We start from the raw sequence: 27,187 nt of genomic DNA, 5'->3' as shown, positions 1-27,187 counted from the left end.
TTAGAAATTTTATCAATTCACGTGAATTTCCAAACTTCCAGAATGAACTCAAGTTTTATGGAGGCCAAAAGTATTGTACGGAAAACAACCTTCAAAGCTTTTCGGTGGCTTGGCCCACCAAAATGCGTAGGCGCAAGGCGTAACTAAAGTGGGCAGGGGGAGGGCAACTGCCATGCGGGTGGCAAAATTTAGGGGGCGGCAGTTTTAGGTGAGAACAAAGAACACCATTACAAAATTATTGAATTTTAAAGGTCTGGGGGCGGCAAAATAATGTTTGCCCCGGGCGACTAAAATCCTAGTTACGGCCTTGCATAGGCGTATACACTTTTTAAAATGCGTAGAAGGCTTGTTATTATTTAAAATACATAATCGCGCTTACTGCTTAAAATGTGTTGGCATCTTGCTTACTTACATATAGAAATGCATAAGCGTGCATATTCCTTGAAATTTGGTGGGGACTTGCTTACTCGTACAAAAAGCATAGTCTGCATATTCTTTGGAATGCGTAAAAGGTTTGCTTACTCCTAAAAATGCAGTTAGTTTAGGAACTCATTCAATTGTATAAAAGCCTTGCGTACTCATAAAAATGCACGGGTGGGAATATTCTTTGATATGTGTAGGAGGCCTGCTTACTCCTGAAAATTCAAAAGCATGGTATTCTTCGAAATATGTAGGAGGATTGCTTACCTCCAAAAATGCATGGGAATGCGTATTCCTTGAATCGTGTAAATGCTTGCCCCTAAAAATGCATAGTTGTACGCACTCCTTAAAATGTGTAGAAGGTTTGCCTATTTTCAAATATGCATAGGCATGAATACTCATTGGCATGGGTAGGGGGTCTTGCTTTCCCCCAGAAACACGTAGTCGTAGGTACTCCTTCAAATTTGCAACTAACCGAAAAAGTATATAGTACTTTTACTACTAGTAGCTACTCCTTGAAATATATTGGAGGTTCTCTTGCGCATGAAAATGCACATACGTACATACTCTTTGAAAGTTTTAGGAGAGAGATTCTTGTTTACTTCTTAAAATCCGTAAGTATACGAGCTCAAATGTGTAGGAGGCTTTCTTACTCCTGAAAATGCATATACGTGCGTAATTCTTGAAATATGTTGGAGATTTTCTTATTTCTAAAAATGCACAGGCATGCGTGCTGTTTGAAACGTGTACGGAACTTGCTCCGTCCTAAAAATGCATTGTGTGTCTATTCCTTGAAATTTGTTCAAGACTTCTCGAAGCGTATTGGAGGTTAGCTTACCTCTTAAAAATTCATAGGCGTGCGTACTTTTTGACAAGTTTAGAAGGTTTGCTTACCCCCAAACATTCACAAGCGTGCGTACTCCTTTTCATGTGTAGAAAAGTTGCTTACGCCCAAAAATGAGTAGCTTTAGGAAATTCGTTCTACACATGCGTACTTCTTAAAACTTTTTGAAGGTTTCCTTACGTCAGATGTGCAAAACTGGACATACGTGCGCACTTATTGAAATGCGTTGGAGATTGTCTTACTCCTGAAAAGGCATAGTGTGCGTATGCCTTGAAACATGCTTGAGCTTCGTTTACCCTTAAAAATGCATAGCCGTGCACACTCCTTGGAATGCTTGGGAAACTTGTTTACCCCTAAAATGCATGGGTGTGTATACTCCACGAAATACGAAGACGATTCCTTATCCCAAGAAATACGTGGCAAGCTCTCTCACCCCCCCCCCCCCCCACGTACGTGCGAACTTGAAATACGTATAATGCGTGTGAGCAAACCGAACTAAATCCAATTATCCGCCAACCGAAACCTTAATCCATTTAAAACACGTAAAACTCTTCCATACCCTAAAATACTTAAGAGACTAAATATCTCGCGTCACCCTGTATTATCTCCTCTAATCACACCGATCCAAGTTCTAAAAAAAAAAACAAAAAAACAACACTCACACAACACATGGAAAATTCCACTGAAATGACACGATCAGATTATAAACAGCCAGGGCCCGAAATGTGAAATTATCTAAACCCCAGAACACTCGGAAAAAAACATACACAAATAAAATAAAAACAAATCCTTAAAAAACAAAAACGGTAACTGCACCCTAATGGTACGAAGTTAAGAGATTTCGTACGTAAAAACGAGTGTTGAAGAAAAGAAGGGGGGGGGGGCTGCATTTAATGAATGTGATGTGGAATTAGAGATTAACCAAGGCTTAGAAATTAGTCTTCAACAGCACCCTGCAGTAATAATATTCCCCAGGAATTCCATTCCGCCTCCGGCTAATGCTTAAACACACACATACAGTACAGAAAGGAAAAAAAAAGCCTCGATTAATTAGCACCGTATGTTTTTAGTGCTTTCGGTGGAAATCTCTCGTCTCCCGCATTAGCACGGTCATTAAAACAATTTTTTTTTTTTGCCCTCTCTCTCTCTCTCTCTCTCCTGTTCAAACTGTGAAAATAGCTCCGTAGACACAAAATAAAGTCCTTCACTGAAATAGCTTTAAAAAAATTGTTAAATTTTAACGGAGCAAAAAAAAGAAGCCCTAAGCACTTGGCAATTCGCTTGGGAACAGAAACGCTATTCATCTATTCACTTCTAGATCTCAAAGGCATTATTAACACGCGTATCTCCTTGGAAAGACAACAACAAATATTTAAGGCAAAAAAATGTTAAAATGTTAAAATATATAGCGTGTGTCTATTTTATTTTATTTTATTTATTTTTTTTTATTGTTGAAGCAAGAGCCACCGAAGATGCTTGTCTTTTGCCAAAAAAGACACCAGGACATGATAAACGAGCCGGAGTCTTAGCGGAGAAATTCGTAAATGGGTTGTGTGAAGTAAAAGGACTCGAGTATCTATTTCGAGTTCGAAACCCATCTGGGGTTTTTTTTTTTTTTTTTGCGTCCTCCTCCTCCTTGAAGCAGCTGTTGGACCATTTGATAAAAAAGAGGAGAATTCAGGGAAAAAATATAATATAAAAATAAGAATAAAAGGAAAAAAATATGTCCCCCCTGAGCGATAGTGAATTCAAAAAGAATGATAACCCGATGTTTAAAAAAAGGAAAGAGGGTAAAGCGGACTTTCTTACAATACCTCTTTTATTGGGAAATACTTGTATTTAAGGGATTAAAATTTTTTTTATGTGGGGGGGGGGGATATAATTTCTGTAGTGAAATGCAGCCATCTTCAACCTGTTGCTTGCTCGCGAGCACCACGGTGCTCCCCAGAAGCACCAAGACTGCTCTATGCTCGTGTCTAATTTGCGAGCACTTGATAAAATTAAAACCTGTTAAAATTACGCACAAGGATAGTTATACAGATTTCAGGCATGCTTATGTCAAAGTTGTCATGAGGGTGCTCATCGTTTGATGATGATGGGCATAGGCAGTGCTCGCTGCTAAATTAAGGTGGAAGACCCCCCCCCCCCTCTGGTGTAGTAGTTCTCAAAATGTTGTCGTGGATCCTGGGGTCGTCGCCGAACTTCTCTCGAGGATGGTGTGTAGGAGATTCTGTCTTGATTGTGTCATTTGACTGTGTATAACAGGGATTCTTGACCTCTTTTTTCAGCCCAAAATAATCAAGAAGATCATCTTCGCGACCCATGGGACTGTTTGTTTTTCGAAATTAGTGAAACCAGTGACGCAATAAATGCGTTTATAGCAGAGCTGTTGTAGGACTCATCTAGGAAGTCCCTGTGAATCCAGTTTGGGTCGTGATCCATAGTTCAAGAATCTCTGGCAGTAAGCAAATTTGTACGACCCATCTCGGGAGTTCTTTTAATCAAGTTTGTGAGTCGTGAAATATAGCTCAAGTATCCCTATCTTACGTGAATTTGCACTGCCTATCCCAGAAGGCGCTGCGAATCAAGTTTGGGTTGTAACCATAGCTCAAGAATCCCTGACTGTAAGCGGACTTGTACTGCAACCCTCTCAGAAGCTCCGGCAAACAACCAAAACTTTCAAGTTCGGTTCGTGACGCATAGCTCAAGGATCCTTGGCCATAAGTAGATTTATATGACTCGTCCCTATGAATTAAGTCTGGGTCGGGACGCGTAGCTCACAAGAGCCCTAGCTGTTGGTGGATTTGTGTGACCCATCTCGAAAGCCCCAACGACCCGTAGGTTAAGAACCCCTGGTGTATAAAAAAAAATTCTAAGTCCCGCTTCTTCACTGGGACAATTGCTGAAATTGGTCAAAGCCGATAGAGTCTGGGCCGTGTTCGGTTTGAAAGAAAATTAAAGTCGAGGATGGTAATGTGTGCTTACGAAGTGGTTAGTAGACTTTTTGGATTTGACTGAAAATTACAGTGAAACCGCTCTTTTGCGGACACTGATCAGACAAAATATTCGCCCGTAAAAGTGGGGGAATGACCGTTATTCAAGGGTTTGAAATTTATACTTTTATCATACATGGGGATATTATAATTTGGCCGTAAAAGAGGGGCGATTGCATCTGAGGATTGTCCGTTAAACAGAGGTTTTACTGTATGTATAGCCTATAGCTCTTACTTTAATGTAGAGAAAGATGTCCTCGCCACATATTTATACAAGATATACAGAAAACCGACTGCTATATACAGATGCTTGGTTTTTGAAAGAAATATTCAACTCTGCCTCTATGGGGGGACTCGAACCCACGCACTCCCGCATTCCGGACGAGTGCACTACTACTATGCTATAAAAGCAGATTTGAATATTTCTTCCCTGGAGTATATGTATATGATGAACGGTACCGAGCGATATGGATGGTGATAGCAAGAGGCACATTTATGGTTTTGCCACCCGCGGGCTGCTCGAATTTTACCACCTTTCTCCCATTTTAGCCTAATTTTCCTGACTACTCTTTCCTCGAATTCACCGCACTATGCTGTAACCCGCTTGCCCCCCCCCCCCCTCCTCCACTCTTGCAAGTACATCTAAGTGGCTGTTTGGGTCACTCCCATGCACACACACACACACATTCACACAAAGTCAATCTTTTAGTCATTCATGTGCTTGAGCATTATTTGGCCACTCACATGCGTTACAGGGTGCATGCTACAATTAGTCTGTAGCAGAGTCAGTATACTTAAACCATTCAGACCTATGTAGCGTCCGTACTGGTAGATGCATTCCATTGAAACTTGGTATATACGCTATATGGACCATGGGGGAAATGTAAGATGCCATAAAAAAGCGCCACTTTTTCACCTGGTAGTCGAAAATTTAACTATTTTTTTTATTTCATAAATTCCTCACCCCCAGTGGTCTCAAGATATCCTAAAAATCTGTCTGTATTCGGATAAGCAATTTTTGAGAGAAAAAAAACTACTCAGAGTACGAAAACTTTAATTGTAATCACCCTGTATATATATGCATCGAAAAGAAAACCGCATAGTAGGTCTCATTCGAGAAAGCATAAAAATGTAACTTTTTAATGCGATACCGATAGCCTCGGAACAGAGGCGAATTATAACGTCGGAACCCCGCGACTTCGAAAGGGCTCCGAAAAACACACAAACCTCACACTTTTTTTCCTAATTTAGAGTGCCCAATACAGTCGAATCCCCTTTCAACAGATACCGTTATAACGGAAATCTCGTTTTAAAGAACACTTTTCTAATCCTCCCTCAAATAAGTTTCCATAGGAACAATGCAAAACAACCTGAAATTCCTTTATAACGAAGTGATTTCTCCGGTTTCTCGTAGTTCGTTATAACGGGACTCGACTGCATATATTTTTTTTTTCATTGCTCCCGGGGCCCCCGAGCGACTCTAACCCGTCACTGCCTCGAAATTACCTCTGTTGCTGGGAAAATCCATAGAGAGTTTGGGATCTTTTTGAATAGTTTCTCTACCTTGAATTTTACTTGAAATCACCCCCTTGAAAATTTCGTGTAATTTGTCGACCATCGCTGTGATTTTTCGCAAGTGTACGATCCCCGTCGGCAACTTGCAAAAAAAAAAAAAATAGAAAATTGCACTGGAGTAGCAGCAGCAGCAGCTATTTATGGATCAATTCGAGAGGCATTTATCTGTTGCTAAAAAGAAACGGGTTTTCAACACCGACTCTCAACGCTTCTTTATGTGCTGCTGCTCCTGCGCTTTTTACTCAATAAGCTCCACGGAAAATAAGCTTCGGAGCTTCTCTTTCTCTACTTTTTTTGCTCCCACTTCTCAAGAAAAGAGTATTAAGAGGTGTTTTTTTTCCCCTTTTCGCATTTTTCCTGTGCCTTTTCATACCACGTCTGTTTGCTTTTCCACTATTGCCGGGAGAAGTGTAACGTCTCTATTCCCTACGCGGACAAATGCTGTATTATGTGTGTAGGGAAAAGTACCTTTTTTTCCTCTCCCCCACTTTTAAATATAAATTTCCGATGATTAACGAGATGTTTCAAAATAATCTGAAATGTCAGAGGGGAAAATATTTCATCGCAATCATTGTACTGCTAAAAATTTCTTTTGCTGAATGGGTGTATGAAGAGTATCTTTTTTTTTTAAAGGCATCTTCTCTCAACCTGTTGCAAGTGAGGAGTCCGTGAGCGTTCGATCGATACTCCCACGCCGGAATAAGCCACCCCATTCAAGCTGCATTGAAAAGTTTCCGCCATACATTCTTAACTCATGGCCCCGCAGGCCAGATTTGGTCGCCGGAGTCATCTGATGATGTGGCCCGCGACCTCAAACCTAATTTTGTAAAAACAAACCTGATTTTGTAAAAAAATTAGGGGTATAGTTAAAGTTTCCAGATCACTTGAGTGACCCTCGGTGCAGTTATACATCACTTGAGTGACCCCTGGCACATTTACGGTTCACCGCGACACAGTTCCAGAGCACCTAAGTGATCCAAGGCACATTCCCAGAGCACCTAAGTGATCCGAGGCACATTCCCAGAGCATTTAAGCGACCCGCGTCACATTTCCAGAGCACCAAGTCATGGCCCCTCCACAAGGGTAGGACTGACAGGTCTCCAGTCCTGGGGCGCGGGATGATTCTCATCGTTTTTTTGCTTTTTCACGCTATAAATTCACCATAAAGGGCCCCGCAAAAGATCTCGACCTAGGGGCCCTGCTCTAGGTTATGGGAGGCCATGCACTTAGTAACCAGCAGCACATTTACCATTCATCTAAGGTGTTGCTCCAGAGCACTGTCACCCGTGGCACATTTACAAGTCACTTAAGGAACCTGCGGCGCTGTTGCAGATCGTCTAATTAAGTCGCCCTCACTTCATTGCTTTGATGAATTATGTCCGTTATTCATGCTAGTTGTTTTCTCTTTCACGTGAATTAATTTATTTTCCGTCATTTCTTTATTCTTTGACAGCCAAATCCACCAAAAACGCATGCAAAAGGAAAAAAGAAGGTTCGAAAAAGTTTGAAGCGGTGACGAGTCCAGGTTCAGGCCAGTCATCCGGTTCGGCGACGGCATCAGTGTCGGCAGCGGCGGCGACGACGCCGTCGACGACGGACGGCGGCAGTGACCAGGAGAACGACAAGAACAAAAAGAAAAAAGCTCGCACGACGTTCACGGGCCGACAGATCTTCGAGCTCGAGAAACAGTTCGAAATCAAGAAGTACCTGTCGTCCAGCGAAAGGGCCGAAATGGCCAAACTTCTCAACGTCACTGAAACTCAGGTAGATTTCTTCAATGTTTTATACAACATGATTGATATTGTTTTTAGGGCCGGTCAAATTATCGATTGTTAATCTCAGTGAAAATTTTCAGTTGAGTGTTAGTTGACTCTATCAATCCGATAAAAATTCAACTAAAATTTTCATTAAAAGTATATAAATTAACTTTACTTACTTGATGAAACCGCATAGATGTCTTTACCCATTTTTGATCGACTTTTTCATTTGCGCAACGCTTTGTTTAACATTTTGTTTCAAATACTTTTCATTAAAATTTTTGTATGAAATGAACATTTTCGGGAACCCAAAGGTCTAACGAGTGTCATAGTATTTTTAAAAAAATTTTTACAATGACATTTTTTTATGATTTTTCAAAAAGAAAATTTTCAGAAACTTTGTATATTTCGTTTACATATCTGAATTTTTTTTTTCCTCTGACCATGAATACAGCGGAACTTCGGTTAACGAGCGGTTCGGTTAGCGAGCAAATCGCATAACGAGCAAATATTTTGAAAAAAATTGATTCGATTAATCAGCGATGATTCGCATTACGAGCAAACATTTTGTGCTTTGTTTATTTATTGTCAAGTTCTCACAACTAAGCTGATGATTTTTCGCTTTCGTGCACAGACGTACTGTGGAATTATAGGTAACATTCTCCCCTACAGTGTCTGGTCAGCTTGCCGAACTGGAAAAATTGAGTGTGACTATTATACGAAATGCCGCATTGTAATCGCACGTATGTGCGCTAGTTTTTTATATAAATTATTCTTGGCCAGGAGTTGACCATAGACGAACTGATGGACCCCCATTGCATGCAACAGCGAGAGCTTATATAGAAGGTATCTTTTTCTGAGGAAGAGAGAAGTGGGAAGTCCCTCACTTTCCAAATGTGATTAGAGATATGTGTAAAATGTGGGAATCCGTGCAAAATTCTGTTGGAAAGTACCAATGATATAGAAGCGCAGTAAAGCAAGCAATAAATCTGTTCAACGACAATGCAATTTCCCATCTCCGAATAATCCTAAAAAGGAGGCAAAAAGCAAGTGTCATTGGGTATATATACGTTCTTTTTAAAATCACACAAAAAGAATACGAATGCAAAACAACAGTGAGTCCGAAAATCGTCCAACACGAGACAGTCCTCTTCTCTCTCGTTGTTTAGAGTAAGTTAATTTGTATACATTATCGTATCGCATGTTTGTTTATGGCGTTATTACATTATATATAATGTACATATTTCACTTGAAAGCTCCAATTCTTCACTTCTCTTTTTATGTGTGTGTGGCCCCCTTCAGCACTTGTCCTGACTCCAGTTTCTATTTGTGGCCCCCTTTTAGAGTATCCCAGGGCCACATGGCATCAGGTTGCGAACTACTGCAGTATTATATAAGATGCAAAGAAAAATCATTTCACTGAAACTTTTGCTGTCGCCTATCGAGTAAAACTGTTACAATTTTCCGATTGAAGTTGCTGCTAGGCTCCTGAATAACCTGATAAAGTAATAGAAAAATATTGTATCATATTGATAATATTTTAAAAAGTAATAATATATAAAAGATAATTTAATTTACTAAAAAATTTTTATCCATCAATATTTATGTACAGTAATATTATATCATTAAATTTAGTCTAACGCCACCGTCTTTTCCGTGCTCATCATGTCATCCTTTCCACTTTAATGAGTATTTGATATTAAAGAGGACGTCACAATACCAAGGACGACAGTACTTCGCAAATTTACTTATATTTTTTACTTTATAAAAACATTAACCGTTAAAATTTTCCCGCAAATTTGACAATTTAATAACTATTATTATTTAAAAAAATATTTTATTACATCATATTGTATTGTTTTTTTTAAATAAAATCCATTAATCGGAAACCTTTTACCAATATTTATTGCAAAATCATATTAGTTTTATTCGGTAGGTGGCAGCAGATATTTCCGGTCAATGATTGATATACTGTATTAACGTGTTAGATTGCAGTGGTTCTCAACATGGTGCCATATGGCCCTGTAGCGTCTCTGCGATACGATATTCTTCGGGGGTGGGGGAGCACAGGTGAAAATCAGATGAATGGAAACCACGGCAAGAGTGTTGAAGAGGGGCCCACAGAGAGAGAGAGGTGATCGATTTCAATTGAACTCCGGGGTGAGAATATGTAATACTTTCTGAATCCACAGCATGGAAGCAGGACCATCTAATTCCGCGGGCCCCATATAGGTAGGGCCCGGGCCATGGGGGGGGGGGCACATGATGAGATCTGGTACTACAATTTCTGGATGTAGTTAATATGTAAACTATTACTTCTCTACAGCCAAGTATGGGTGACCTCCGAACACTTTGTCAGTGTCGTCTTAATACATTGTCCCACCCTCGAACGGTCCTTGAATATGTGAATAGCATACTAGACAGGCATTTCTATCCAAGTACGGGTCCTTAGAAAAATTACTGTATCCAAGAAGGGGAGAAGAAGCCGATGGGGCTCTTAAGACGACCCTGAACTTTTCCTGGATATCCATGATGTTGAGACGCCCTCTCCTCAAGAGGGAAGTTCACTGATTTCTAGCCAAGGGTAGGTGCAGGCTAAGGTCAATATCTCTGAAAATTCATTGGCTCCACCTATATATATACGTATTTTATTGTATTATGTATATATATTATTATTATTGCATTGTATTATTGATTAAATGCCGTTCTTATTAGTCATTTTTATGTGAATGCATAATTGTGGAACGAATCATCCGTGTTCCCATTATTTTCTATCGGAGAGTTTGATTCGAATAACGAGCGATTCGTATAACGAGCACGTTCGCGAAACGAATTAAACTCGTTAACCGAAGTTCCACTGTATATTTTTAAAAAAATAATAATAATAATTTTCCCCAAATTTTTTTGACACATGGTACATGAGATTTCTTAAAATTATAATTATTAGTTATTTTGATTAAACTAAGATAACTAATTTTTACATTAATTAGAAAGTAAATAAATTGGATATTTACATCTGTAGGTGGTATCATCCGCTGTGGTGGTCGAGTGGTTATAGTGACGGACTCGCGATGCGAGGATCCGGGTTCGAACCCCACAGTGATGGTCGGCTGAAGTTGGTTTTCTGCGGTTCCCAACTTCAAGGCGCAAATGCGAGCCGATTTCCCCGTTAAAAAGTCTCGCCACAGAGAGCAACAGTCCTACAACGATAAATCATTCAATCATAACACTTCACTCATAGTTAGAAAAACTGGTGGCAGATGGCAGCACTACACATAACAAGCATTACAGAGAAACAAAAAAAACTTCACGTCAGGTTTCACTACACGTACACGCACATTCCCGCATGTACCGATTCGTTGGGGGTCATCTTTGAATATTCGACTTTAAGGGTCAAATACCCCTTATGACATCTAATCGGTTTCGTCAAGTAATTAAGTCAGGGCCGTCTTAAGAGCATCATGGGGGCCCCCGGGTCAAGTGATTTTTCTGAGGCCGTACGAGGCAGATTCTTGAAAACTTCAACCAGATCTTATTTTTGTGAGGCCCCTTCTTCGCTTGAGGCCCCCGGGCCGTGCCCGGGTAGGCCCATGCCTTAAGACGGCACTGAATTAAGTTAATTAACATATTTTAATGATAATTTTAGTTGAATTTTTATCGGTTTCAGAGAGTTTTATTAACTAAACTAAAGTTTTTGCTGCCATCAACAACTGAAATATTTTTTGAAGTCATTTTTGAAAATTCGACTTCACGGCTGGTGACAACTCCTTAAGTTATGTTTCTCTTCATAGCATATGGTCACTTCAGATAAGTGACCATATTTAAGTGACCACCACGACATAAAATAACTTTATCAGCCATTTTTAAATCGATTTCTGTTAATTTATAATGATTTTATTTTCTCAAATCAATAATTTCATCAAAATTTTTGGGATAGGGAAAATACGTGTCGATTCTACAAAAACTGGGAAGGAATTTCATGGCCAAATTGAAGGATTCAATTCCAATTGATTGGAGTTTAAAAATAAAGGCTCAAAATATGCGTTAAATGCGGAAAATCCGTGTTTTACCCGGATTCAACAACAATTTCTCAAATTTCTCCCGTTTTTCGAATTCAAGTATCTCTAAGGATAATGCACTTAGAAACGTGGGATTTTTTTTTTTGGGCATCAGGAGAGACAGAGCAATAACTTTCTAATTGGAAGTTAGAGCACGCGGGATCGTGTGAAATTTAGATTTTTTTTTATTTTGTTACACACTGTATTTTCACTCTCAAAACTGGTACAGGGTAATTTTTGAATACCTGTTGAGCATTTTTTTTGAATGGGAATCACCTCTTACGACGGACGGTTGATGAGCTAAAGGCCGCGCTAGTACTTACAGGACACCCTGTATAGTATACAATCCTACGTTTGTTACGAATGGTTTGCGTTCAGAAATATTCGATTAATCGATTAAAATTTTTTGATTAACCAGTTGAAAATTTTAATCGTTTACCAGTCCTAATTGTTTTCTTTTACATTATTGCAATGGGAGGGCTTGTTCCCGTCCGTAGACCCAGATGTGTACGCAAGAAGGGGCACGTGCCTGCTCAAGATACGCACGCGTTTCTAGGTCACTTAAAATGCCCGAAGCACATTTCTAGGTCACTTAAAATGCCCGAAGCACATTTCTAGGTCCCTTAAAATGCCCGAAGCACATTTCTAGGTCACTTAAAATGCCCGAAGCACATTTCTAGATCACTTTAGTGGCTCCGCTGCACATTTCATGATAACTCACCTGACCCGCGACACATTTCCAGGTCACTTAACTGGCCCTTGGCGCATTTCCAAATCCATTAAGTCGCCAGCGGCACATTTTGAACTTCGGCAAAATTCCAAATCACTTAAGCAATCAGCGGAAAATTTCCAGATCTCTGAAGTGGCTCTGAGCACGTTTTCAGATCCCTTTAAGGGGCCTACTGCAGATTTCCAGATCATTTGAGTTACTCCCCCCCGCGCAGAAAAATTTGCTACCGCATTGTGTCCCCCATCGAGGGGTTAGCGCACCAACCTCTCGATGAGTATAAAAAGCAAACCTGCCGTTCGGAATCTGCAATTGATTGTAGGTCCCGGTCTAATTAACCCTCGTGTGCAGAAAATGACCGTGGTGCGACTAAAATGATCAAATGATCAAATTGAGTTACCCCCCGGCATAATTACAGATGACTTGAGCCAACCTCGGCACTTTTCCCGATCACTTTAGTGGCCCGCTACATCGAGGCCGTAGCAGGGGGGGGGGGGAACTAAGAAGTCTGGTCCTTCCACCCCCAAAAGAATAAGTTAGGAAATTGCTGATCTGTATGGAATAAAACTGTTATTCTTTCAATTTGGTCAATTTCGCCACTCCTCTGGCTGCCCGTGGACCATTTCCGAACCAATGAAGTGGCGCCAAATGTCATAAAAGGTTGAACATCTGTGATCTCGACCAGAGGTGATCGATCTTTAGTGATTTCTGGCTACAACTGGAGTGAAAAAATATGCGATGTTTTTAATTGAACTCGAAAAAATCTTTCTGCGGCCACTCGCGGCACGTTCCCACTTGGTGTGTGGGGTTTTCGAAATCACTTTCCATTCCCAAAACCTTTAGCAGAGTGTAGGCCACTTCATTAGTTTGGCGATGCGTCGCGGGGCCCATTAAGTGATCTGGAACAGCTCCGTAGAACTGGAGAACTGGAGAAACCGCGAGACACCCAGGCTCTGTCGTAAGAAGCAACGTCAGCACTTCGTCCCCCCCCCCGGGGGGGGGGGGGAACAGGGCATCTCCGGTAAAACCAAATTTTATAGATACGTCAAAGATTGCATATAGTGCAAGGAAATCAAAAATTATGTAAATCGTAGAGGTCACTTGAGTGATTTGTGAGTGTGCCGCGTTTAACGCGAGCCTCTTAAGTGCCCTGAAACTGTGTGACAGGTTAATCAAGTGACCTGCAGATATGTCGCGCGCGCATGTGTGTGTCTCTTAAGCAATCCGGAAATGTGTCGCAGTTCACTTAAGTAAGCGGGCCGCGGCTCATTTTTGATCTATAAATGCGCCACGGGTCACTTAAGTGTTCCGGAACTATGTTGCGACTGATCGGTAACTTTGCCGAGGGTTACTCAAATGATCTGTGAATATGTCGCGTGTTACTCAAGTGATTCGTAAATATTCCGTGGGTCTTTCAAGTAACCTGAAAATTTGTCCGCAGTTTTATCTGTAGGTTATCGGCCACTTGGGTGATGATGTGAAACTGCACCGCGGGTCGCTTAAGTGCTCTGGGACTGTGTCGTGGGTGAGCTAAAAATATATGGCGCGGGTTACTCAAATGATCTGCAAATATGTCGTGGGCGACTTAAGTGGACTAGGAATGTGTTGTGGGTTACATAAGCGATATGAAACTACACCACGGGTCTTTTAAGTGATCGTGTGCTGCAGGCTGCGTGTGTGATCTTGAACTGTGCCGCGCGATACTCAACGGATCCTGAAATATGCCGCGTGATACTCGAGTGATCTGTGAACATGCCGATGGTCACTCAAGCGATCTGCAATCGTGTCGCAGGCCGCTCAGGTGATGCGAAACTTCACCACGAGTCCTTCAAGTCATCTGTAAAACGTGCTGCTTGCTAGCCGCGTAAGTGACCTGTACATGTGCCGCGGGTCACTTGAGTGACACCGCGGTGCTTCGTAAGATCCGCAGTGACCTGGTATAAGTGTGCCTTGGAACATCTAAGTGATGTGTAAATTTAAGTCAATCAAGTAAGGACCACATTTGGCCAGCTGGCCGTGGGGTTTGAGCACGTGTGCTTCAGAATCACGGCATGTGAAACTCACATGCCGTGAGTTCCACACACACTAACGTAGGGGTCTTCAACCCGTGGCTTCATGTAGATTCATAACAAGCACAGACTGATGTTTTTACGTGTGGGCCACATATGAACAGGGAGTATTTACGTGTGTGTGTGTGTATATATGACGAATGAGTATAATAAATAATAATCACAAAAATAATAACACTACACCTTCCATTTTTCCCAATCTCCATAACATTACTACACACACACGTAAATACTCCTTGTTCATATGTGGCCCACACGTAAAAACAAACACTACACAGTCCATTTTTCCCATTCTCCATAACACTGACCAGTGTACAGTATTTAGCTTCTTAATAAAGCCTTAAACGCATACACACTTCTTCACCATGTAACTTCGAGTACATTCCATCCTGCTTGAGTGGGAGAAAGCAGAAATGAACGAAATTCCCATTGTATCGTATTTCTTGGGTGCATGGTTGGGAAAGGAGCAGGTGGACGTATGCATCTTGATTGGTTGGAACAAGGGATTAGTACAATATTGGTACAGTTCGTTTACTTGTGTTTTTGGTCTTTGAAGCCTTTTAGTCTTTAAATGAGTGCATGATGGCGGAAAAAGGAAATTTGAAGAAAAAGTGAGATTTTTCCGAGAAAAGTGGTCATCCCTTTTTTTCCGTCAAACAGAAGGCTAAAGCAGTTTGTCTAATTTGCAATGAGAGCGTAGCCATTATGGAAGAATACAATATTAAGAGACATTATACGATACCAAGCATAGTGCGAAGTATTCTGTATTGGAGGGACATTTTTTTTAAGTGAAAAAGTCAATGAACTGAAATCGAAGCTGAACTGCCAACAGTCATTTATTCTTCGGTAGAAATGAACAGTCTGAAAATTGTGTTCGTGTTAGCTATGTAACAGCAGAAAAAATTGGTAAGCGTGGGAAGCCCTTCATTGATGAAGAATTCGTTAAAGAATGTCTACACCAGGAAAACTTGTGCAAAACATTTTTCCTCCAACTTTGAACATGTAATGTCTGTTGAAGTGAAAGCGGTTAACTTCATTCGATCCAAATGACTTAACCATAGACAGTTTCAAAAATTCATAGAGGATTTGGAAGCTGAACATGGCGACTTTATGCAGAAGTACGCTGGTTGAGCCGAGGAAAGATGCTTCAGCACCTGTTTTCCCGTGAAGAAGGAAGTTGATGAATTCATGAAATTGAAAGGAAAACTTATTGGAGAGTTTCAAGATAAAAAGTTGGAGAGAGATTTCGCATTTCTTGTCGATATCACTGGTCATCTGAATGATCTAAACCAGTGTTTCTTAACCTTTTTCAGCTCATGCCCCCCCCCCAATGGATCACATTTTTTTCTCGTGCCCCCCCCCCCCGTCCTATCTAGGGCCCCCCTCTACCCTCATCCAAGAGTGAGTTCCAGGAGTCAAATTATATGGTAAAAAAGGGTCTGTGTAAAATACGAGACGATCGAACGAACCTGCACGATAACTCGACCCTCCCAACACATCAACCGTTGCTCTGGCGGCCCTCCATACTTAGCTGAAAATAGCAGCTTACATATGAAAATCATAGTACCAGATCCCATATCCCCCTTCCTCCGTTATAGACATGAAGACCCGAGTCATGCCCACACAGACTCCAGGGTTAAGATGCCCCTGGTTCTATGGACGGATCTGATGGATTCTGAAAGTAGTAATATTTTTCAATCATGTTTCATTTTTAAAGCTTTTCTCTTCAATGCTCTCTGACTTCCTTCACCACCTGTCGTGGATCACCTTACTTCTGATTTTCTCCCGTGGCTCCCTTAGAACATCCCAGGACCGCAAGGGGGTCATATGGCCCCAGGTTGAGAACCACTGATCTAAAATACCGCTTACCAGGAAGAGATCTACTTTGGGAACGGCAACAAAAACAAAACTGCATACATTTTCCTAAATTATTGGAGTTGGTAAATAGATCTACAACTTGGAAACCGAACGATTATGTACAGTGCATTTCAAATCTGAGAATGGAATTCAGAAGCAGATTCTCCGACTTCCGCGAGAACGAAATTTTTATGAAAATGTTTTCATCACCATTCTCAATCGATATCGAAAGTGTTCCAAAACAATACTGAAATCCATGTCGATATCCAAAGTGTCCACCAGAGCTACAATTAGAATTTGCAGATTTGCAATGTGACCCTGCAGTTAAATGCAAGTTTTTTTTAAATTCCTTCATCAATTGATTTTTATTCTAAGTATACGTCCGAAGAAAAGCACCCAGAAATACGCAACCATGCGTTGTTCATGTCTTCCATATTTGGCAGCACTTACATATGTGAACAGTTGTTTAGTTGAATGAAGAATACAGAATCAAAAACTAGAACACGTCTGACTGATCTGACTGATCGGCATTTGGAGGATATTTCACGAATAGCAACAACACAAATTTTACTTAGCATTGAAGCTTTAGTCAAGCAAAAACCATGTCAAGTTTCGCATTAATTTAGGAATTATATCCCCTCGCATTCGTAATGTAAGTAACTAAAGAATTTTTTTTTTGATTTGGTACGTAATTGATTCAATATACACATGTATAAACAAAAATCGTACATTTTCATTCTGTTTCATACAATATAAAAATACCTAAAATAATTTGTCTCGCCCCAATTCAGCTTAATATGTTAAAACAAAAATGCTACATAAAATGGAATCATAAATTATGTAGTACGCGTCGCATTTTAATTTGTCGTATCTGACGTTCGTAGGATCAACTTTTCGCATGGGGGGGGGGGCAAATTGGGATTGATGGGAGGCACAAGGAATCTCTGAGATAAATTTAGAGCTACCAACTTTCAAAAGCATTTTCAAGTAACAGAAATGTATTAATACAGCAAAAAAGATATTTTTTGAAACTATAATTGGAAATGTGTTTTTTTTTTTAATCATTCAAAATTAATATTTTTTTAATTAATAGAATTGAATGTTTAATTTTTTTAATAATTTGAAATATATTTAGTTTGTGATCGTCTTTGGAAGAAAGCCCCCCCCCCCCCATCGCGTTAATGAGTGGCCCGCAGAACGCTACAAATTTTTTATGTGGCCCTCGAGCGTAAAAGGTTGAAGACCCCTACACTAACGCATTTATAAAGTTCCTTCATTCCACCTAGGCACATCCTATGCATTAAGATACGAACATTCTTCCCTACGCACATCCTACGCATTAAAATACGGAACATTCTCCCCTACTAACTCGTCTTTACAATCAACATGAACAGAGATTCGCGTTCCAAGACCATTCCCTGCGACTTCACATAAATCGACTGCAAGTCATCAACATTCCTAAGGAAAAGCATTTCTTTTACCGCTTCCTCTTCCCCTTGGATGAAACCTCCCGATAAATAGGGCTTCCTTTTTTTTTTTTTAAACTTTCTCCTCTCATCAAAACCCAGCAAACAAGATCGGAAATATTACATCTCTTTCATTTTTTTCTCTCTGCCATTATTATTTCTGGAAGAGAGAGAGATAGAGATAGAGCTCTCCAAAGTTAGAACAAGTGATGAGAGGAAAAAAAAACTGCAGTATCTATCTTGTCTCTCTTGGACGGTTCCTCTGCCGCCACTGGTATTTATCGTCATTCCTGGCGTTTCCCAGTCCTATTTCAAAGGTCTCCTTCTTGTACAGATAGACGCGTACACACATACAAGAGTCTTCATTGATTCGGCACCTCCTTGCTTGTATATAAGAGCTACATCCTCACAAAGGCCGAGTTGTCAAAGAGTGAAAATTTTCCAACCGCGGTAGCGGCACCATCATCAAGATGGAGGAAAGAGGTAATTTGGATGAAGGCATAGGCAATGGTGAAGAAGAAGAAAAAAAAGTATACAAAAAGGTTAAATAGAATCTAAGAATACGTCTCCGGGATAATTGCCCTGGAATTGCGTCTCTCTCTCTCTCTCTCTCTCTCTCTCATCTTTACCGACAAGAGTTGAAAGCCGTGAATAATAGATTAACATCGGGAGCTATTAATTGGGGCCTCGTCAGCCATGTTGTGCCGAGAGATCCGCTGTAAAGAAAGAAAGAAAGAAAAAAGAAGCTACAGAGAAAGAGAGGGACCCCATTCATCGAAGAAAAGAATCTCCACACACTTCCCCGCACCCCCTTGTATTTAGTTCTGTTTCAGGGGCCCCCCTTTACTTCCAGCTATTAAAAGGAAGTCTTTATATTTTCTTGAGGAACTCTGGAAGTTTTTTTTTTTAAATTTTTTGTTTTAATCGCCTCGTTGATGGTATTTCGCAATGGCGGTGGGTTTCTTTTCCTTTGTCTATTACATAGTTGTTGTTTCTTGTTACCCCCCCCCCCCCGCGCTCTTTATATGCTACTTTGTGCGAGTTTGAATGCGATTAAACGACACGTAAGTGATTCTATAAGGGAAGGAGTTGAATAAATTCCATGTTGATGATGATCGTATTTGCTGATGGCTGTGGACAAAAAAAGGAAAGACAGAGAGAAGCGAGATGATGGTGAGTTGATTGAAGAGTTCGAGAAGATATTTTTGTTTTTCTGCTGGGAGAGAGATATGTGTGCTCTCAGCATTTTGATCATTTTCGTCGTGCCACGGGCGAGTGCTAATTAGGACGAAGTTTTTGTAGCGGGTTCTGAAAAGGGGCTGTTGATTATAGATTGATGCGGCATGGACGAAAGAAAAGCCCGGGAAGAGAGGATTTGGTGTGACGCGGAATGATGATGACGCTAGAGGCAAGAGGATTTAGCTCGACATAGAAAGATAATACTCCATAAAAGACAGAAGCGGGTTCAATACCCGCATGGAAATTAAAGTCCGAAACAAAAGTATTTGGTGTGACGTTAGAATGAGGCAAGAGAAGCTGTGGTGCGGCATGGAAATAAAAGCTGGCGGCGCATGGAACGAAAATCCTAAACAAGAGAAACTGGGTCGACACGGAAAGAAATACCAAAAACAAGAGAAGCTAGTGTGTCATACAGAAAGAAAGACCTAAGACGAGATGAATCTGGGGCCATATGGACAGAAAGCTGGTGTGGCACAGAAAGACCCATGACGAGAGAAGCTGGGGCGAGCGACAAAAGTCGGAAAGAGAGGCCGGTGTCAATAGCTGATGCGACACTACATGAAAATCAACTCACAACATAGAAGAAATCAGCGCAACATGGGAAGAAGAGTTCAAAACGATAGAAGCTATGCGACGCGAAAAGAAAAGCTCAAGACGATAGAAGTTATTCGACATGGGAAGGAAAGATCGAACGAGAGGGAACTGATGCCACATGAAAAGATATCCCCGGGACCATTGAAATGTTGCGACATGAAAAGAAATGTCTGAGTCAAAAAAAGTTAGTTCGACATGAGAAAAGAAGCTCGGTTTCGAAAAAAACTAGTGCGACATGCAGGGGTGTCGGAAATGTTTCGAACCTGTGGGTGCTCGTCTTTAGTTTTATATCAGAAATATTAATTTCGGAATTAATTCTGGGGGTGCTCGAATCCATCCACAACTTACCGTGGGTGTTTGAGAACCCACAGTACCCCCGGCTCCGACGTCACTGGCGACATGGAAAAATGTCTCTGACCACTCACACAATCTGTAGAATATATTATTCCAATCATATACGTTCTTAACGCCATCTCTTTTCGACGAGAAGAAATAGTACCGTCGTCACGAGAAATATTTTTAAAGAGAAATGAGATCAGATATCACACATATCAGGATCATACGTATTTAGATAGTCATTTGAACATCTTTGTCGAGTTTACGATGTCGATGATGGTTTCATTGCATCGTGGTGAAAACTCAAATTCAACTGAAACTCAATTCATGCAAAGGGTGGCGATTAAATTTTTATGTATGTATGAATCTTACGAGTCAGGAACGAAGAATTTCTATTAATGAATCCATATTATTATTACATGAACATATTCCTGTATATCATCAATACATATGGGATATAGGCTACATATGTCATCACGAACTCAAATTGAATTTACATAAACATTCAAACATCCTACGAATAGATGGAAATCGTTATGGAGCCGTGTGTATTGGCTCAAGTTTATGAATGAGCGCAAATAGAGGGACTCGAGTGTTAAAAGTTCTCAAACAAATCATTTAAAAGTGCTCATTTACCGATTTTCTTGAGAAGTTATAAAATCAAGAAATGTATATATATATATATATATATATATACGTTTTCATTTAAAATTCCCAAAATAAGACGTTTCTCCACTCTTTACAAAAGTCGAAAGGGTACTTTTCAAAAGCCTTTAAAATGGAAGGAAAACTTCCAAAAGACTGTGAATGCGTGTGTTTAGGGCGATGTTTGCTCTTGAGGGTAGTTTCTATCCTCATTTTGGGATCTTTCCCTCCCGCTTGAATACTATGTATGCATAATATGGCGGGAAACACTATGATCAGAGAACCGAAGAGTCACATTATCACATCCGTTTTGTTTCCTTCTTCTCCTTCCGTCCCCGAAAATCGAGCTTTTGGAATTAGAAAAGGTGATATTCAAAAGTCAAACATCACATGAAAGGTTTTCGCTCGTGAAGCGGTCTATTTGCTGTCGAACCGACTAATTTACGAGCCGCTTCAAGTCTATCAGTTTCGTGCCAAACCGTACAACGTCTTCATTCAACAGCTTAGAATAGGAGAAGAGAGTTAGTTCTAAAAGCCTCTATGATGATCATATTTGGGGAATTAATATTGTTTAAGTTGCCTAGAAAAGCATGTTTTGAATTCGGATTCTGGGGAAAACGCACCATTTTCAAACACTTATAGGGCTTTTTTTAACGATATCACCTTTTAAAAATTTCTAATATTTAATTAATTCTCTAACATCTTCCTTAAAGAGACGCGGAATGCAATAAATCGTTAGCTCGCTCTTCCGTAAGAACTCACACAGAATAGAGCATTCAAGTCTGATTTCTGTGACGACCATAGTAGTCGATCATGATCATATGATTTTATCACCAATCACCGTCTAATTGTTAACTGTACGTTTCTAAGTTGCATAGAAGAGAGTTTAAGTAAGGTCGTAATAATAGAAAAGGTAGTATTCGTCGTTTTATTAATCCATAAAAGATATAAAAAAACCGATTGGTCTAGGGGGAAAAAAAATAGTGGTTTTATGCAATGAAATTCACTCCTTAAAGAGCACCTTTGAAGTAAGGAAAGTCTGAAAGTAAAGAAAAGAAACATATTAGTCATCACATTCGACTGAATGCTCTAGCGACAATCATCTGTTCCTGGTTAACATCCTGAGATGTGCGATACTTTCTTTCAAAGTGGAAAAAGGGGGAAAAAATGGTATTAATCAATTTAGTAATATGAACAATGATGAAATTAAACCGATAGGTCTAAAATAAAATAGCCATTTTAAAAATCCTAGAAGTCAGTCATCATATTAGAGATACTTGCTGTAGCAACAAGAATCTCTCTGGTAACACCTTGGGATGCGCAATACAATTCTAGGAACGTAACGTAAGAAGGGAAGAGATAACGTTCATCATTTCATTTCTCCTTAAAAAGTTATAAAAAAACCTGTTGGTCCAAAAGAAAAAGAAGGATAGAAATGATCGTTTCAGTGATCAGCATCACTCTTTAAATAACACTTTTGAACTAAGAAAAGCCTGAAAATAAAGAAAAAAAGCCATAGTAGCCATCACATTAGAGATGAATTCTGTAACAATTAACTTTTTCCTCAGGGAAAAACTATAAGTATAAAACTTGTATAAAGTAGAAGAAACATTCTTTGAACTCAAGAAGAGGGAAGAAAAGGTAGCGTTCATCGTTTTAGTAATCCATAAAAATATGTAGAGAAAGCAGTAGGTATAATTAGATAAAAGATGCAGCGGTTGTCGTTTCAGTCATCAACTTCATTCCATAAAAAACATCTATGTAAGTCTTTGAAAGTAAAGGAAACCATAGCAGTCATCACATTAGAGATTACCGCCCCGCGGCAACTTACATCTTCTGAGTAACACCATCATGTGCGATACATTCTTTGAATATAAAGGTAATGAAAATTGTGTTTTTAATACTCCATAAAACGTTTTTAAAAATGTGTGGGTTCAAGATCCTTCCCAGTGTTTCTAATTTACATGATTTTACCCAATGAAAACAAACACTCACCTAATTTTCAGAACAATGTTCTAGAAAAAAAAATTCATTATCAAAATCAAAAAAAGTTAAAATAAATATAATGAGTATTATATAGTTCTAACTCCAAAATAAATGGGGTGGACAGATAAAATAAAATGAAAGACAGGAAATAGAGAGATAAGTTAATGGATTCCGAACAAGACCAATCAATGGCATACGCATACATTCACACTCAAGAGAATATAAGTGCGTATAAACAAAAAAAATGGAGTCATCGAGGAAAAATGGACACATTTTGATAAATTCATTTCTTTATTATTATTACTATTATTATTCAGTTATTTTATTCTACTGCTGCTATCTTTCTCTGCTATAAAAATATGGTAAATAAATTAATATAATAATGAAAGCTAATTAAAGTTACGAATTATAGATCAAATATCTTGCGATCACTTTCTGATGAAAATCATGAATTTGTGAATTAAAATAGAAATATATATATATCCGTTATAATTTTAGTGATCAACATGACTCCTTAAATAACACCTTTGAAATAAATAATGTCTTTGAAAGTAAGGAAAAACCATAGCAGTCATCACATTTGAGATAAATGCTCTTGCAACTACCATCCTCTCTTGCGTGACACCATTAGATGTGCTATGAATTTTTTGAATGTAAAAAGAAAAATATAGTGTTTATCGTTTTACTGATCAACATCATTCCTTAAAGAACAACATCTCTAAAGTAAGTGAAGTCTTTGACAGCGAAGAAAAACCATAGTACTCACCACATTAGAGATAACAGCATTGGCAACCATCATCTCTTGCGTAACACACAGATATACAACACATTCTTTGAATATAAGAATAATAAAGAGGGAGATAATATGAGAATAGTAAGAGCGTTTTAATAATCCTTAGAAAGATTTAAAAAATGGGTAGGTGCAAGATCCTTCCCAATGTTTCTCATATACATGATTTTACAAAAATAAAAAAAAACATTCACATTATTTCAAAACCAATTCGAGAAAAGAAAAATTCAGTATCAAAACCACAAAAGTCAAAATAAATATATTTGAAATGAGTATTATATACTTCTAACTCCAAAATAAATGGGTTAGGCAAATAAAATAAAAGAAAGCAATAGATAAGTTAATGGATTTCGAACAAGGTCATCAATGGCATAGACACGCATTCACATTCAAGAAAATTGAAACGCGTACAAACAAAAAAATAAAGTAATCGAGGATAAATAGACTCATTCATTCTGATAAAATTATTTTTTATTACTGTTATTCAGTTATTTTATTCTACTACTGCTGTACTTTCTCCGCTATAAAAATATGTATAAATGAAAATTCATTAAAATTATATATGAATTAGAATCAAATAACTACTATCACTTTCTGATAAAAAAAACATGAATTCATGAGAAAGAAAATTCATGAATTCAAAGTAAAAAAAAAATATATATATCCATTTTAATTTTTGTGATAGACATAAGTCCTTAAATAACACCTTTGAAATAAATAATGCATTTAAAAGTAAAGAAAAACCATTGTAGTCATCACATTTGAGATAAATGCGCTTGCAACTACAATCTTCTCGTTCCTGACACCATTAGATGTGCGGTAAATTCTTTGAACGGAGGAAAAATATAGTGTCTATCGTTTTAGTAATCCATAAAAAAGGTATAAAGAAGACACAGTAGGTATGAGTAGAGCAGCAATAGGTAGCGGTTATCGTTTCAGTAATCAACATCACTCCTTAAAGAACACCTCTGAAGTAAGTAAAGTCTTTGAAAGTGAAAAAAAAAACCACAGTGGTCATCACATTAGAGATAGCCGCGTGGCAACCATCATCTCCTGTGTAACACCATAAGATATGCGATACATTCTTTGAATATAAGAATAGTAAAAAGAGCGAGAGAGATAATATGAGAATAGTATAAGAGCGTTTTAGTAATCCTTAGAAAGATTTAAAAATGGGTAGGTGCAAGATCTCCTTCCCAGCGTTTCTCATTTAGATGATTTTACGCAATGAAAACAAACATTCACCTCATTTCAAAAACCAATTCTAGAAAAGAAAAATTCAGTATCGAAATCACTAAAGTTAAAATAAATATATTTAAAATGAGTATTATACTTTTAACTCCAAAATAAATGGGTTAGACAAATAAAATAAAAGATAGGTAATAGATAAGTTAATAGATTCCGAACAAGGCCATCAATGGCATACACACGCATTCACATTCAAGAAAATTGAAACGCGTATAAACGAGAAAGAAAAATAGAGTCATCGAGGAAAAATAGACGCATTTTGATAAATTCATTTTTATTATTATTATTATTATTATTCAGTTATTTTATTCTACTGCTGCTGTACTTTCTTTGCTATATAATAGCTAAACGTTAGTTCTTATTTTATTTTTTTCCCCCTACATTAAAAAAAAAAAAAGCCATTTATCTTCCACGAAATGGCTTCCGGAACCAATTGCGAACATCAGAACCAGTATAATGAAACGTTCAAAAGGATAAAAAAGAAAAATGAAATAAAGATAAAATAAAAAAAGGATAAAAATGAAGATCCAACGAATCGAGAAAATGTTGAAAGAAATCGAATACCTCCTTTTAACGTTCTTTTAAATACTTGCTCTAAAGTGATTTTAAAGCGATAGTCTCCATCTTCTTTTTTTTTTCCCTCTCCCCATCACTTCTCAGCTATCTTCCCTACGTTTAAAAAATATTTTTTCCCTTTTTTTTCCCCCCTCCCTTCTTTTTATCGTGTCTCATGGTGTTCCTCAGGGGTAATTTGTTTTTCCCCTAAATAGGATCACGTTTCCCTACTTTTTTTCCCTGATTTTTTTTTTTCCTCCACTTGCGTTGGGGGAGTATTGCTCGCTGGTATATAAAGATCGGATTTTTTTTTTTTTATGGAGAGAAGACTATCTTGACACAGGATTGAATTGGGTTTTTTTTTCCAAGTTATTTGTTAGGATTGCATTTTATTTTTCGATACTTATTTGAATTGTCTCGTCGTTTTTGACTGGATTCATTTTTTTTTTTTTTTCTATTTTATTTCTTGCAGAAATTTGATTTTCATTTTTATTATATTTTAGTTGAGATTTTCAGAATCTTGGAGCTTTTTGTGGTTAAAAATTAATTTTTTAAATAATGAGGATTTTATGAGTTTATTGAGGCATTTGAAAATTTATAAATGGTTACCAGACATAGAAATATTAGAAAATATAAAAATTAGAAATATTAGAAAATATAAAAATTAGAAATATTAGAAAATGTAAAAATGAGAAATATTAGAAAATGTAAAAATGAGAAATATTAGAAAATGTAAAAATTAGAAATGTTAAAATTAGAAATATTACAAATGTTAAAATTAGAAATATTACAAATGTTAAAATTAGAAATATTACAAATGTTAAAATTGGAAATATTAGAAAATATTAAAATTAGAAATATTGGATAATCAAGGAAATGGTTATTTTCCGGATATTATGCTGAGGTCAACTCGGAAAGAAAAGTCATCACGTCTCCGCCGGGACTCGAACCCTGGCCGTCTTGCATATGGTAGCGGGCAAGCATGCTACCATCTACACCACTGGAGACACGACCCTGTCTTCCTTATTTCACGCACTGTGGCGTAAGGCGCTGAAGTAGAGGCATCAGTAGCCTCTCTTAACTTCAGGAAATATTGGATAATGTTTCTCTAATGAAACAAAATGTTTCTAATTTGAAATATTCCAAAATTTTGTTATAAGAAATGGTAGTCACACTTAGAAATATTAGAAAATAGTTATAAATTTTGTAGCCAGACAAAAATACTAGAAAATGTTGTTGAACATAGAAATATTTGAAAATAATAAGAGAGAGAGAGATTGAAAAAGTTTGAAAGACTTAGAAATATTGGAAAATAATTAAAAAATGTAGCCGGAATTGGAAATGCTAGAAAATGTTGTTGGATATAGAAATATTAAAAAAATAATTAAAGTGAAAAGTTGAAAAAGTTATAAAAATATAAAAATATTAGAAATAGAAATAATTATATAAATATAATATACCATTCAGATAATCGAATAAACAGTAAACCAACTGCTTCGTGCCAACCAACTGCTGATGTACCAACTGCTTCGTGCTCAAAAATTTTATTTTTTTTATGTACATTCAGAAATTTAGGAAATTGTACTTAGTTCAAAAATCATTTCGAAACATATATAAATTTCATCTAAATATGTTTTCGGTATTGTCTTTAGAAATTTTAAGAAAGTCACGTCTGGAATATATTATATTCTACTATTTGTTGTTGTTTTTTTTTTTGAATTACACAAATCCAAACTAAAAGAAATTGTCTTAATGTAGTATATATTTATAAAAATTAAACCCAAATTAATTTTAATTCTAATAAAATCGTAAATTTTTAAAGAACTAACCTAAATATTTCTTAGAAATTTTTATTTTTTGTTTGCTAATTCCTACTTCGTTTTTAGAAAAATTATAACAGAAAAAGGTCTTGAATCATAAAATTATTTTTCATGAATCCATCAAAATTTATTTCAAGTTATTGTTTCAATAAGCTATCAATATCGCAATTTTTTTGTGAAAAAATAATCAAAACTTATATGAAAACCG

General features: G+C 37.9%; 1 protein-coding gene across 1 annotated transcript in view; it reads left to right on the top strand.

Moving 5' to 3' along the window:
- LOC149083922 (uncharacterized) overlaps nt 1-27,187 on the top strand; it is an 87,452-nt gene that overhangs the window by 40,692 nt on the left and 19,573 nt on the right. The window contains exon 2 of the mRNA XM_089234301.1: nt 7,286-7,596. Within this exon, the coding sequence (XP_089090427.1) occupies nt 7,286-7,596 (311 nt within the window). The remainder of the gene's footprint in view (nt 1-7,285; nt 7,597-27,187) is intronic.

Source organism: Pholcus phalangioides, unplaced genomic scaffold (genome assembly GCF_987345545.1).
Source record: "Pholcus phalangioides strain wild (caught in Gottingen) unplaced genomic scaffold, Ppha-v1.0 ptg000008l_1, whole genome shotgun sequence".
Taxonomy (NCBI): domain Eukaryota; kingdom Metazoa; phylum Arthropoda; class Arachnida; order Araneae; family Pholcidae; genus Pholcus; species Pholcus phalangioides.
This window is presented reverse-complemented; position numbering and strand designations above follow the sequence as displayed.